Below are 15,737 nucleotides of genomic sequence, written 5' to 3'. Positions count from 1 at the left end.
TTACGGAGTAAATATACATCTTGCGAAATGTTTAGGTGTAATAAAGAGTTGACCAAATTTTACGAAAGAAGATTTTATCAGATTTTGGATCAAAAAGCATTTGCATTTTACGGAAAGTCTGTCGACAATATAACTATGTTTATGTGTCAAAATGTTCCAGACTACCCAATTAGCAATGGCTTGTAAGTTCTTGAAGATATCTTTATAAATAAGAAAGATAACCAATACAATAATTAAAAATAGTGGATTAAATTTCCTGGTTACAAAAAAATGCATCCATTTTTTCTTAAAAAAGCTGCAATCAACACAAAGGTTCAAGACAATGCTAATTGGGTAGTACTGACTTTTTTGACACAAATTCATTCAGTTTGTTTAAAGACATTGAAGAAAAAAATGCAAATGCTTTTTTTATTAGAAATCTTATAATATATTCTACCGTAAAATTTCCTCAACTCCTAATAACAGCTACCAATGTTGCAACAGAAATATGTATTATGCTTGCGTGTAACTAAAACATAAACTTTTTTTGAATTTTTTATATTTTGGTCCTTCAGTTGGCTTTTGCACTGTGGAAGGCCCTTTAGTGTTACTGTACAGTCTTATACAAATCAATTTAAATGTTGTTACAGTGATATATATTTAGTCAAGTTAGTTACATGGCAAACTATGTACAAGTTACTCTGTTAAATATTGGATTGGAGTATACTTAAGATATTTTTATAGATATATGAGGATTTAGATTTAGATTTTTTTGAACTTGTTCCAATGAGCAAGAAATAGAAAAAAGTAGGATATAATGGTATTCCAAGAGAAAAAAGATTATGTTAAATATGTCAAAATGAATGTGTTGAAAATGAATACCATTTTTGACTTTGTTTGTAATTTTTATGATGAGTTACAATCCCAATATATACCAGAAAAGTGCCAGTATGTATCCTATGTTATCAAATTTAGATTTCCCATGTCATCTTCTAACTTTGATATTGTTGAAAGAGTCTCAACATATTTGTATTGTGCACTTTATAAAAGAAAATTACGACATGATGAATGAAATTGTAAGTTTATTGTTCTGTTGCATACCTTATATATGTTGTGCCCTTGGTCATATAGTGAATAAATGGTTGCTATTGTTGTTGCTGTGTTAATCAGGGGCGAATTCAGGAGTCGATATTAGAGGGAGCGTAACTTAGGGGCGTAACCTTTCGACTTGCCATTCCCTCGGAACCGAAATTGATTTGGTTCAAAGTGTTTACAGGGAAATTTTTAATAATGTTTAGTCCGAAATGGTGCATTTTGGGCGTCTTCATTACTTTTTTCCTCCTATATTGGAATAAAAAGTTAAACTTTTATCATACTTTTATAAACTTCTCTTATTTGTTTTATAATATCTATATTTTCGATCGAAACAATTGGTTATAAAAAGTTGTGAACTATCGAAAGAAATAAAATCACATAGATTTAAACATTTAGGATGAACAGCGAAAAATGTCGCATCAAACAAAATGACATCCGATGGCCAGTAAAGAAAAGAAAATCTTATAAGGCTCATCTTTTATTTCCAATAAAATATAGTAATGCATCGAATATTTTGGGGTAGTTTTTGGTATACAAATTGAAAACAAAATGTTTTCGACATATTTTTAGGTTTATTGAGTTAACATTTGATAATTCATTTCTTAAACAAAATAAAAGCGTTCCGGATCATTCCATCGTTGTTCAGTGTGAGAAACATGTATAATTGTAGGTACCCCGCCACACGACTGATGAACCATCTGGAAAAAAAGTTTTCTTGCATTACACGAGATAAATTTATTTCAAATTGGCAGTCATTATGTAGTATATGACATAATAATGCCATTATTTGTTAAAATAGATACCAATTCATAGCAGTAACATAGGTTGCTATGCTAACGAATTACGTCCTTTATTTTTCGAACACAAATAACAAAAACTCAATGGATCCATATAATTAGACATGTTTCCCATTATTTATGGTTTAAACAATATAAACATGTATAATGATTAATGATAAAAATGTTTTATGAATATTGCGAAAAACATACCTTTTGCAATGAAATTAAGAAATGAAATTTTACCAACAACTTATGAATTATGTTAAACATAGAACCTGAAATAAGTTGCAGTGCTATATAAAAAGTATTCAAACGCTTTGCTGCTAAATTAACAGATTATGAGTCAGTTACTGTATGCAAATGCGCTGTCGAAATTGCTTTAATTCACATAATTATGTAACATATGCTATTGCGTGCTATTGCAGAAATCTGAACATGTTATTGTTTCAAATATTTCTTATACTTACCTAATATTTCAGTTGAAATATGTTGGACTACAAACTAGTTCACGGCGACCTTTGATGCTATGCATCAATGTTTATTATATAAATGTATTCTCATTGCAATGTTTACCACAGTACCTTAAAGCCTTGTTCTGAGCCAGTCAAACAGCCAACGAATACTCCAGCTGAACCAGGGACATATTTGTTGCCAATGAACATTGCTATTGGTCTGTACGTATTGTTGCAATTCAACATCGCCTGTGGAAATATAATACGTTGCATGATTTTATCATTCTAAATAATAATCATGATAAAGCTTTAACAAAACGCTGCACGATAAATTAAACAAATTGTATAGGAATTCGATTAATTACCCATGTGCCTGTGTGGTCAGTTAGGGGTCTTACATCGTACGTCTATACAGGGATAATAAATGTAAATTATTGGCTACTGGGCTGTGTGGATAAGTACTCAGATTATATTTGCATACAATGTGTGGGGTCTTTATAAAAAAAATACTTAAATTTAAAATTCATGTAGATTTTAGATAGTACATATAACTAAATAACCACATAATGTTTATGGCTCTGCCTACTAATGCACAAGTAAATTGTAACCACGGGCCCCCAGGTCCGGGGGTATACCGGGGATAGCCGGGCAAATGGGCCGTGTTGTCTTCGCACTAAATATAGCGGGGAATGAGCCTTACCTAGGGTCCCTGGGGTGCAGGGGCATTTGGCGGGGGTATTACTTTCAGTTCGTCTCCGCAGGGCGGGGATTTAACCCGGGCTTGGCTGGACCGAAAGTCAAAGTCCCCGCTATTCCCCAGACCTGCGGGGTGGAGCGTGGTTACAATTGAGTGGTGCATAAGCGCCTCCACGTACGCCCTGATGCTCACATTATGACTATCAACCTGGTGGACGAATACTCACAGTATGTGCACTTGGTACTAAGACTATCCACCTGGTGGACGAATACTCTCAGTATGTGCACTTGGTACTAAGACTATCTACCTGGTGGACGAATACTCACAGTATGTGCACTTGGTACTAAGACTATCTACCTGGTGGACGAATACTCTCAGTATGTGCACTTGGTACTAAGACTATCTACCTGGTGGACGAATACTCACAGTATGTGCACTTGGTACTAAGACTATCTACCTGGTGGACGATTACTCTCAGTATGTGCACTTGGTACTAAGACTATCTACCTGGTGGACGAATACTCACAGTATGTGCACTTGGTACTAAGACTATCTACCTGGTGGACGAATACTCTCAGTATGTGCACTTGGTACTAAGACTATCTACCTGGTGGACGAATACTCACAGTATGTGCACTTGGTACTAAGACTATCTACCTGGTGGACGAATACTCACAGTATGTGCACTTGGTACTAAGACTATCCACCTGGTGGAAGAATACTCACAGTATGTGCACTTGGTACTAAGACTATCCACCTGGTGGACAAATACTCTCAGTATGTGCACTTGGTACTAAGACTATCCACCGGGTGGACAAATACTCACAGTATGTGCACTTGGTACTAAGACTATCTACCTGGTGGACGAATACTCACAGTATGTGCACTTGGTACTAAGACTATCTACCTGGTGGACGAATACTCTCAGTATGTCAGTATGTGCACTTGGTACTAAGACTATCTACCTGGTGGACGAGTACTCTCAGTATGTGCACTTGGTACTAAGACTATCTACCTGGTGGACGAGTACTCTCAGTATGTGCACTTGGTACTAAGACTATCTACCTGGTGGACGATTACTCTCAGTATGTGCACTTGGTACAAAGACTATCTACCTGGTGGACGAATACTCTCAGTATGTGCACTTGGTACTAAGACTATCTACCTGGTGGACGAATACTCTCAGTATGTGCACTTGGTACTAAGACTATCCACCTGGTGGACAAATACTCTCAGTATGTGCACTTGGTACTAAGACTATCCACCTGGTGGACAAATACTCTCAGTATGTGCACTTGGTACTAAGACTATCCACCTGGTGGACAAATACTCTCAGTATGTGCACTTGGTACTAAGACTATCCACCTGGTGGACAAATACTCTCAGTATGTGCACTTGGTACTAAGACTATCCACCTGGTGGACAAATACTCTCAGTATGTGCACTTGGTACTAAGACTATCCACCTGGTGGACAAATACTCTCAGTATGTGCACTTGGTACTAAGACTATCTACCTGGTGGACGAATACTCTCAGTATGTGCACTTGGTACTAAGACTATCTACCTGGTGGACGATTACTCTCAGTATGTGCACTTGGTACTAAGACTATCTACCTGGTGGACGATTACTCTCAGTATGTGCACTTGGTACTAAGACTATCTACCTGGTGGACGAATACTCACAGTATGTGCACTTGGTACTAAGACTATCTACCTGGTGGACGAATACTCTCAGTATGTGCACTTGGTACTAAGACTATCTACCTGGTGGACGAATACTCACAGTATGTGCACTTGGTACTAAGACTATCTACCTGGTGGACGAATACTCACAGTATGTGCACTTGGTACTAAGACTATCTACCTGGTGGACGAATACTCACAGTATGTGCACTTGGTACTAAGACTATCTACCTGGTGGACGAATACTCACAGTATGTGCACTTGGTACTAAGACTATCTACCTGGTGGACGAATACTCACAGTATGTGCACTTGGTACTAAGACTATCTGCCTGGTGGACGAATACTCACAGTATGTGCACTTGGTACTAAGACTATCTACCTGGTGGACGAATACTCACAGTATGTGCACTTGGTACTAAGACTATCTACCTGGTGGACGAATACTCACAGTATGTGCACTTGGTACTAAGACTATCTACCTGGTGGACGATTACTCTCAGTATGTGCACTTGGTACTAAGACTATCTACCTGGTGGACGAATACTCACAGTATGTGCACTTGGTACTAAGACTTTCTGCCTGATGGACGAATACTCACAGTATGTGCACTTGGTACTAAGACTATCTGCCTGGTGGACGAATACTCACAGTATGTGCACTTGGTACAAAGACTATCTACCTGGTGGACGAATACTCACAGTATGTGCACTTGGTACTAAGACTATCTACCTGGTGGACGAATACTCTCAGTATGTGCACTTGGTACTAAGACTATCTACCTGGTGGACGAATACTCTCAGTATGTGCACTTGGTACTAAGACTATCTGCCTGGTGGACGAATACTCTCAGTATGTGCACTTGGTACTAAGACTATCTGCCTGGTGGACGAATACTCTCAGTATGTGCACTTGGTACTAAGACTATCTGCCTGGTGGACAAATACTCACAGTATGTGCACTTGGTACTAAGACTATCTACCTGGTGGACAAATACTCACAGTATGTGCACTTGGTACTAAGACTATCTACCTGGTGGACGAATACTCACAGTATGTGCACTTGGTACTAAGACTATCTACCTGCTGGACGAATACTCTCAGTATGTGCACTTGGTACTAAGACTATCTACCTGGTGGACGAATACTCTCAGTATGTGCACTTGGTACTAAGACTATCTACCTGGTGGACGAATACTCACAGTATGTGCACTTGGTACTAAGACTATCTACCTGGTGGACGAATACTCTCAGTATGTGCACTTGGTACTAAGACTATCTACCTGGTGGACAAATACTCACAGTATGTGCACTTGGTACTAAGACTATCTACCTGGTGGACGAATACTCACAGTATGTGCACTTGGTACTAAGACTATCTACCTGGTGGACGAATACTCACAGTATGTGCACTTGGTACTAAGACTATCTACCTGGTGGACGAATACTCACAGTATGTGCACTTGGTACTAAGACTATCTGCCTGGTGGACGAATACTCACAGTATGTGCACTTGGTACTAAGACTATCTGCCTGGTGGACGAATACTCACAGTATGTGCACTTGGTACTAAGACTATCTACCTGGTGGACGAATACTCACAGTATGTGCACTTGGTACTAAGACTATCTACCTGGTGGACGAATACTCACAGTATGTGCACTTGGTACTAAGACTATCTACCTGGTGGACGAATACTCACAGTATGTGCACTTGGTACTAAGACTATCTGCCTGGTGGACGAATACTCACAGTATGTGCACTTGGTACTAAGACTATCTGCCTGGTGGACGAATACTCACAGTATGTGCACTTGGTACTAAGACTATCTGCCTGGTGGACGAATACTCACAGTATGTGCACTTGGTACTAAGACTATCTACCTGGTGGACGAATACTCACAGTATGTGCACTTGGTACTAAGACTATCTGCCTGGTGGACGAATACTCACAGTATGTACACTTGGTACTAAGACTATCTACCTGGTGGACGAATACTCACAGTATGTGCACTTGGTACTAAGACTATCTACCTGGTGGACGAATACTCTCAGTATGTGCACTTGGTACTAAGACTATCTACCTGGTGGACAAATACTCACAGTATGTGCACTTGGTACTAAGACTATCTACCTGGTGGACGATTACTCTCAGTATGTGCACTTGGTACTAAGACTATCTACCTGGTGGACGATTACTCTCAGTATGTGCACTTGGTACTAAGACTATCTTCCTGGTGGACGAATACTCTTAGTGTGTTGACTAGGTACTTAAAATATATACCTGTTGGACGTAAAACACTCATTTTGTGGTTTATAGGCACTAAGAGTATATCTACCTAGTGGACGAATACTCTCAGTATGTGGACAAGATACATAGAATATATATACCTGTTGGACGCGAAACACACATTATGTGGACTATAGAAACTAAAAATCATATCTACCTGGTGGACGATTACTCATAACATGTGGATTAGGTACTAAGAATACAATATTGTCCGATCTCTGTTTAAATGCTTACATTATGTGCACTTGGAACCCAGGAATCTGACTGAGTCACATTACAGCTTGTGTAGGCAATGGCCTCACTAGAAGTATGACTGGAATCCGGACAGACGCTGGCGTTAACATGGGACACGGACCTGCCTTTGGCTATTTCACTGATCAGGATATACTTGTTGCACAAGCCTTTGTAAACGGGCTTGTGTTGGTCTGAAAAGTATAGAGGTGGCAAGTTCTAACAGGGACCAGTAAACAACATAAATTTATCTCATCCTTTTTTCATAGGCTATATGGGCACGGGCGACTTTCTGAGACACGGAGCAAATATGGAGGGTCTCAAATTTAACTTTAAGTCCAGATTTAAAGGGGCTTTACATCGTATGATGAAATAGCAAAAAAATGATTTTATTACATAATTGTCCTGAGATTCGTTACAGAAAAAAACATTTTTGGTGCCAATCTGGTGGGTGTATAGTCCCTTTAAAGCTCAAAGTTTAAATCGTTAAACCGCATTCTAAATTACCAAATACATAGTTGGCCGATTGTCAGAACATTGTTGAAGTTAACAATATTGTAAACCACAATTCTTTATACAATTGCCGTTCGCATTAGACCGCCCCGATGGCAGAGTGGTTCGCTTCGTTTGCGGAAAGTCGGAGGTTCAAACCCCGGCCGCATCAAACCGAAATACGTTAAAATGTGGTACCAGTGCCTAGCGTTCGGCATTAAAATGGTAGCACTGGGAAATATGCTGTACTCAGTAGTGTTTTAACTCGGGAAAGTTGTATCCCGTGGATGTGTGTTTTACACCGAGCACGTTAAACAGCTATGGTATCGCACCCGGATCTCTTGTATCTCATTCTGTTGTTGTTGTTTTTTTCCAAATCTTCCCATGTCTGGATTTAAATGTGGATTGCATTCACTTCTATTTTATGTTACTTATGCTATGACATTTAAAACACAATTTAAGTCGTGATGGCGTCACGGCGGATCAAGACATAACGCAGCCAATGGGCGCGGACAGACCTTGATAAACTCAAATAAACAAACAATAAGATGCTCCATTAATGTGTGTTATCGTATGTTATAATATGTATGAAAAATGAAACCAAACAAAAGCAAGTTTACCTGTACAGCTAATCGAATCCCAAATTGCGGAACACATACTTTGGTCTGAAAGGAAGAAGACATAATTACCAATATTTGAAAGATGCATCAGTGAAAACGCTGCACTATTTCCCTTATGCATATTTCGAGTTTGCATTTTAGTGTGGGCCAATGACAATCGATGATATTTAAAAAAAATCAATATTTTTTTCGAAGATCAATTATGACGAATGCACCAATTCTACCATGGTCTTACTCTCAGTTGTAAAAAGTGGCATACACTTTATGTATGTTTTTGTGTGTGGGGAAATGCCATTTGAGGATTTCTTAATCACCTGTGGTACACTAGATATTTTATTGATGTCGCCTCAAGCACCTGTGTTATACTATGTGTTTTATGATGCTGCTTCAAGCACCTGTGGTACAATGCATATTTTAATGCTGTCGCTTTAAGCACCTGTCGTACAATGCATATTTTAATGAAGTTGATTCGAGCACCTGTGGTACAATGCATATTTTAATGATGTCGATTCAAGCACCTGTGGTATACTATGTGTTTAATGATGTCGCTTTAAGCACCTGTGGTACAATGCATATTTTGATCAAGTTGCTTCAAGCACCTATGGTATGCTTTGTGTTTAATAATGTCGCTTCAAGCACCTGTGGTACAATGCATATTTTAATGATGTCGATTCAAGCACTTGTGGTACAATGTATATTTCAATCATGTCGCTTCAAGCACCTGTGGTACAATGTATAGTTTAATGATGTCGATTCAAGCACCTGTGGTACAATGCATATTTTGATCAAGTTGCTTCAAGCACCTATGGTATGCTTTGTGTTTAATAATGTCGATTCAAGCACCTGTGGTACAATGTATAGTTTAATGATGTCGATTCAAGCACTTGTGGTACAATGTATAGTTTAATGATGTCGATTCAAGCACCTGTGGTACAATGTATAGTTTAATGATGTCGATTCAAGCACCTGTGGTACAATGTATATTTTAATCATGTCGATTCAAGCACTTGTGGTACAATGTATATTTTAATGATGTCGATTCAAGCACCTGTGGTACAATGTATAGTTTAATGATGTCGATTCAAGCACCTGTGGTACAATGCATATTTTAATGATGTCGATTCAAGCACCTGTGGTACAATGTGTATTTTAATGATGTCGATTCAAGCACTTGTGGTACAATGTGTATTTTAATGATGTCGATTCAAGCACCTGTGGTACAATGCATATTTTAATGATGTCGATTCAAGCACCTGTGGTACAATGCATATTTTAATGATGTCGCTTCAAGCACCTGTGGTACAATGCATATTTTAATGATGTCGATTCAAGCACTTGTGGTACAATGTGTATTTTAATGATGTCGATTCAAGCACCTGTGGTACAATGTATAGTTTAATGATGTCGATTCAAGCACTTGTGGTACTACTTACCAACGCCGTTGAAGCACGTATTGTTGCACTTGCAGACGTTACAAGAGACGTTGTACAGAACTGCTCCCTCGTATAACGTCATTGGTCCCCACATTGCAGACATGGAGGTCATAAACATGGACACAGACGCCTGGTGTTCATAACAACAGGAACAATAAATGAAAATACTTGTAACGAGTGTATTTGTGTAATTATGTTAAAAGTTAAAATTTAATTTGTAAAAACATGTTTTGACAAATGCTAGGTATTATTATTAAATGAGATACATGTATATGGCAACGTTTAACCACAGGCGGCAGTTGCGTTCTTATTAGAATTTTAGCATATTAGTATTGGCGGATTTTTTTTTATTTTTGGTTGATATTTAAGGTTTTGTGATATGTGATAATGTTCCAAATAATTTTGGTCTTGAAAGAAACAACCTTTTGACTAGTTTTTCAAGGAGGGGATGTGGCAATAGAGCGGGTCATGTCAACGCATCTGTCGCCTGTTCGTTTAGCCTGTTCAGCATTCAATGATTTTGTTGTTACTGTTTAATATTGATTAAGGGTAATGCACCAGTCAATTGTAACCACGCCCCACCCCCACCCCTTAGGCCCGAGGAATAGCGGGGACTTTGACTTTCGGTCCAGCCAACCCCGGGTAAAATCCCCGCCCTGCGGGGATGAACTGATGGTCAAATCCCCGACAAATGCCCCCGCCCCAGGGAGCCTAGGTAAGGCCCATTCCCCGCTATATTTTGCGCGAAGACAAAACCACTGCATTCACCCGGCACTGCGGGGCCACATGGAAGGTAAAAACACGGCCAATTTATCCGGCTATCCCCGGTATACCCCGGACCTGGGGTGTGTGGGGGAACGGACAAGTAATATCATCGCGTTATATGGCAAAATGATATTTGGAATTAATTCATACTTTAAAGCAATCATATGAGTGCTCAAATTGAGTGCTACGTCATCCAGATAAAAAAAGCGAACCCCTACTTGTTCAAGTGTGCGTGTTGGCCTCTTTTTTCGAATTTGCCTTATGAAGCGATTTTGATGACATCTGATTGAAAAATAATTTCATTAAAAAATAGAACTTCATTTTACACCTTTAATCCTTCAAAATAAAATATTTAACAGACCTTAAACATTTCCGTCATCCCGTTCCACCAGAATGACATCATTGATTGCATCATATCCATAAACATAAATCTCTTTGGAGATCCTGCAAAATACAAACATAATTTATCAGTATCAATAGTAAAGCGGGTTAAATAATTGTATTAGCAATGATATTAGTTATGATAAGACGTACTAATTAATTAAAGCATAATCATGAAATGACGTTATTATTAAGCAGATCGTGCTGCCGTTACGTAGTGCGATCAGTTAAATCCCTGATTGAACTAGGTTACCCAAACAGCACCGCGGTGCTCCCTTATTTAATGAGGTGCTGAAAAAAATGAGGTGCGTGCTTTTCGACATACAGTCCGACCAACATCAAGTAGTGGACGTAGTGCTAATTACATAGGTCACTCGGATTAGAGCTAGAGTTATGAAGTAGCACATAACCGCCCTTTGTTCGTATGTTATATATCAGCTCCGCCATCCTACGGCGGAAAACGCACACCTTATGCTACGTTTACACTATGTTCCCGGTGGCCACGGCAGCCCCGTTTCAGACAACCGTGGAGAAAACTGGATACACGTGAGACAGCGCGGGGGAACGGGATATGCAAACGTGACAGACCGTTATGGCCGTACATGCCGGGCCAGAATTTTAAACTGTCAAAAAATTTGCCACGGTAGCCACGGTGTGGATGAGAAACGTAGTAGGTCGTAGTAAAACGGGGTAAACGCAATGACACGTGACAGTACGTGACAGTACGTAATAGGCCGTTACACAACTTATAAATCGTTCGGGGGGGGGGGGGGGAATCATATGTAATCCCCGGCATCTGAAGTTCCTTTCTAGTTTTGTCACGTTGTGCTTCGTTTTGTCAATGTTTTCACGGCAGGCTAGGGTAGACGATAGCCGTTTCGTTACGTTTTATTTGCGGTGAAAACACAAAATCTTCTTCATCTTGGGAATTCATGTTTACTTGTCGAAGTATTCTGATATAGTGATTGCTGTTGCCTGGGGGATTTTCTTTATACCGTGGACACAAACGTTATCCAAAGCTCTGCGGTGTTCGCGTTCGATGCAAAGGAGGCCTTAACAAAACGTGGAAAACGCATCAGACCTGGATGAAGACGTGAACAACGTGAGGGATCCTATCAGAACGTATCGGACCGGGACGCAACGTACATGCACCCCTTGTAGACCGCGCCCGGACCTTAGTGCGCCTTGGACGAACCACTTTTTCGCCCCTACGGCTTGTCACGGTTACCTTAATAAAACGTGAGGAAACTTAGCACAACCTAACACAACTTGTTTATGGAGACAAAAATGGCCAAAATCCCACGGCGCAATACGTTTCGGGCAAACGGGGCTGCCGTAGCCACCGGGAACATAGTGTAAACATAGCATTATTCTACCGCCGGTAATGATAGAGGTGTGCTTCTAACGGGGATTTAAAAATACTGGTCATTAAAGGGACTAGACACCAGACGAAACAATTGCAAGAAAAAAAAGTCAAAAACTTAAATAAAATTGATATCGTTGTGTACAACGCATTGAATCTAACTTACTGATGTATCACATCACTTACGACATATTTATCATTCGCAGGTTTTGCGAATTTTTCAAATTCGAAATTTACTGGGTCTGTTTACCACTTAAATCCCACTAAATTTGAATTCTAAATGTATCTGTACTAATCACGTGACGTTCACGTGCTAAATATAAACACTATGAACTGGGAAACTCAGCTAAACACCGAGCACATATTTAATCATTTTAAATGATGTATTATCGGGATCATGCTAGCTCATATAAACAATTCTAGGCTTGCTTTGAGGAAATACTATATTTGCAGATTTTGGGCCCATCTAGTGTCTAGTCCCTTTAACAACTATTTAGCATATCGATGGCACCATTTAAAAATGCCGAACTTACATTTTGGTACTTTTTCAGGAGATACAAAAAAACAATATTAAATATCATATACAATGACATGAAGGATCGGGTTTTCTGCAACTTCTGCTGAACAGTAAACTCAATTTCTAATGGCGGCAAACTAATGTATGTTAATAAAAAGATGAAAACCCCGAAATAGCAAAAAAATGTAGGTTCGGCTTTTTAAATAGTGCCATCGATATGGGTGTTAAATGCTCCATAATATATGTATTATTTTAAAGTACAGTAGAACGCACAGTTATGTTTGCAAAACATGTTTTATTAAAACTAATTTTACATACAAAGCATTATTTAATAATGTCGAAACACTTCATGGATTTTACTAAAACATACATAAACTTACGTCGGGCATTTGCTTCGAGCAGACATACAGCAAAAACGCAGACGGCAAGTGACGCCAGGATTAAAGTCTTCGAAGCACCCATCTACGAACGAAGTAACAGAATATTAGACATGAAGGAGTTGGACGGTTCATAGTCGAACCAATATTTATTTTTATTGTTATTTTACAATGAGTACCTTTCAAAAAGTATCAATGATGATGTGATGGATATGCAGTCGGAATACCTCGGCCATTTTCCATCGAAAACAATCTCACATCGGTATAAGTAGTTCGTAAAATTAGTAATATTGATATTTATTAATTAGTGTTTTAACGTGTAATTTGTATTACTTAGTTCCAATTGAAGTGTATTATTGCATAATTAATTGATATTCCTAAGATCACAGTCCTCAGGTTTAACTGCTAAATTGAATTTAGATTTAAACTTCAAACCAAAATAGACTCAAACACTCGTTACAATTATTTTAGAAACGCATTCTACACACTCAATTTTTCAAAATAAGACTGTAGCATTTTTAGAAAAAAAATGCAAACTGAAATATTTTAAATTTTCAATTACTTTCAGTTAGAATAGTCCAAAGTCCTTGACAGGCGAACTAATTTTAATACAGTTGATAGGAACAGCTGCCCTTTTATAGCATCTAGAAGTTGGTCAAATGTAAATGACCTTCATCGAGCTGACAGTGAATACGCAAAGTAATTGAAAGTCAAGTAAAAGGACGTGCCAATGATGGTATAAGGTATTCTGCTTACTGTTGCGATTGAGTCTTCCATTTTCGCCGATCTTTCCAAGGTCGTACACAAATGCTTTTTAGTTTGTATACATACTCATTTCTTTTTCTCAAAGACAACTTAAGCTGACATGAATTACTCTCCAGTTCGATTCCTAGGAATTAAAACCAGCATAAATGATGTCCTTTTTGAGATGTCAAAATCAAGCGTTATGAGAGTGAGTGTGTACGTGTGTGCGTGCGTGCGTGCGTGCGCGTATATGCATGCTTATGATAATAAAAGTGTGTGTGTGTGTGTGTGTGTGCGTGCGTGCGTGCGTGCGTGCGTGCGTGCGTGCGTGCGTGCGTGCGTGCGTGCATGCGCGGGTGCGTGCATGCATGCGTGCATATGTGGGTGTGGATGCGTGCGTGCATGCGTACGTGTGTGTGTGCCTGCAGGCGTGTTTATGTGTGTGATTTAAATTGTTTTACATTTTTTTTTATTTGAACGCTAATGTAATACATCGTTATGTTGCACTTGCTATGGAATACGGTAAGTCGAACTCTTATCATATCTTATTATCAGTGTTCAAAATTTAATACGTATGGTCGTCATGTAAACACCCTAAGTTCAAGGTCACATTTAATGCCGATTCACGTTTGATGTGCAAGCAAACTGCTTAGTCACAATGACACGACTCTCAAAAGAAGCGGTCAATGGTAATTGATAAAATAGTAAACTACTTTTAAAGGTTCTCGCTCATGTTTTTGCAAAATGCACTTTTTGTATGGCCGAATAAGGAGTGGCAAATCATTCGTCCGGAGTGTTAAGACTAAGAAACCAAAAGCTGGAATCCTTCAGTAAATGTTGATATTTGCTCAAATATAGTTGCATGATGTTAAAACTATTTCCGATACCAGTTTTCATACTATTCTACGAACCCTTCTTAATCATTAAGAATTTCTTCAGGTCATCTAACAGACTTAGATTTCAACCACATTGGTTGATACATTGTCAACGCAAAATCTGACGCAGGGAGTGTGTATCCGATGAGTGGCAGTAGAAGGAACTTTTAACACACTCGAAAGGTGAAATCCTTAAAGATTAAGTCAACACTCTGTGACGAATTTTACGAAATTGATTCTTTCACATCACACCAATGCGTTATACATACGTAAGTAAATACATATTGATTGGAAGATCTGTTCACGGTATACTTATGCATGTGCACAATTATATTAATCACATCTGTGCTTTTATTTAGAAATTGCCACTCTTGACAGACAAGTATCTTGTATGCATATTTCTCATTATCAAACCTCTGGTGAATGAGAATGGCATATTGAAGGCGGAGGGTGATACTCGGAAATGAGCTTTACGGTGATTTACAGAAAATTATCTTTGGAAAAGTGTGATATTTCACTCAATCTTTTAATAGTGAATCCGATTTCACAATCATATATTTCGCTACGATACTCGTCATATCTAGCTGATGGATATCACTGGGTGAAATATATTATGATCTAACAATGAAACAGACATTAGTCCTCTATATAGTTCATCTCGTGAACATCAAAAGTAAAAATTTAAACAGTGAATGACTTCAATTTAAATACCGTTGCAGATATCAAACGGCTGTTATGGTATTTAAATCTATTAATAATCTTACACCGAGTTACATAAGAGACATTATTAAGATATCTAGCAACACAAGATGTGGATTACGATCTTCCACGCGACAAGACATTGCTCACTTTCGACATAAAACACAATACAAGAAACACTCGTTTGCATGCTACAGTGGGAAAGTTTAAATTTTTTACCAAAAGAAATACGTAAGTCTAACACGGAAAAGACATTTAAAACCCGCT

At 38.7% G+C, this 15,737-nt stretch overlaps 1 protein-coding gene across 1 annotated transcript; it reads right to left on the bottom strand.

Annotated features, from left to right (window-relative positions):
• Window positions 1-1,626: 1,626 nt before the first annotated feature.
• Window positions 1,627-13,798, bottom strand: LOC128241511 (uncharacterized). Its single transcript, XM_052958473.1, has 8 exons — window positions 13,715-13,798; window positions 13,156-13,237; window positions 10,876-10,958; window positions 9,750-9,879; window positions 8,317-8,361; window positions 7,208-7,398; window positions 2,435-2,554; window positions 1,627-1,772 (listed from the first exon to the last, which is right to left on the bottom strand). The coding sequence occupies exons 2-8, from the start codon at window positions 13,235-13,237 to the stop codon at window positions 1,677-1,679; spliced, it is 747 nt and encodes a 248-aa protein (XP_052814433.1). The 5' UTR covers window positions 13,715-13,798; the 3' UTR covers window positions 1,627-1,676.
• Window positions 13,799-15,737: the final 1,939 nt, after the last annotated feature.

Source organism: Mya arenaria, chromosome 7, assembly GCF_026914265.1.
Source record: "Mya arenaria isolate MELC-2E11 chromosome 7, ASM2691426v1".
In the NCBI taxonomy this organism is placed as follows: domain Eukaryota; kingdom Metazoa; phylum Mollusca; class Bivalvia; order Myida; family Myidae; genus Mya; species Mya arenaria.
The sequence above is the reverse complement of the archived record's forward strand: the minus strand, read 5'-3'. Positions and strand labels throughout refer to the sequence as shown.

Bases quoted from the DNA above. Each gene is read 5' to 3' on its own strand.
- LOC128241511 (XM_052958473.1), bottom strand. From the start codon at position 13,237: ATGGGTGCTTCGAAGACTTTAATCCTGGCGTCACTTGCCGTCTGCGTT. The intron at 10,959-13,155 runs GTAAGTTTATGT...TGTATTTTGCAG, and splicing joins GCTCGAAGCAAATGCCCGAC to GATCTCCAAAGAGATTTATG. The intron at 9,880-10,875 runs GTCTGTTAAATA...TATGAACACCAG, and splicing joins GGATGACGGAAATGTTTAAG to GCGTCTGTGTCCATGTTTAT.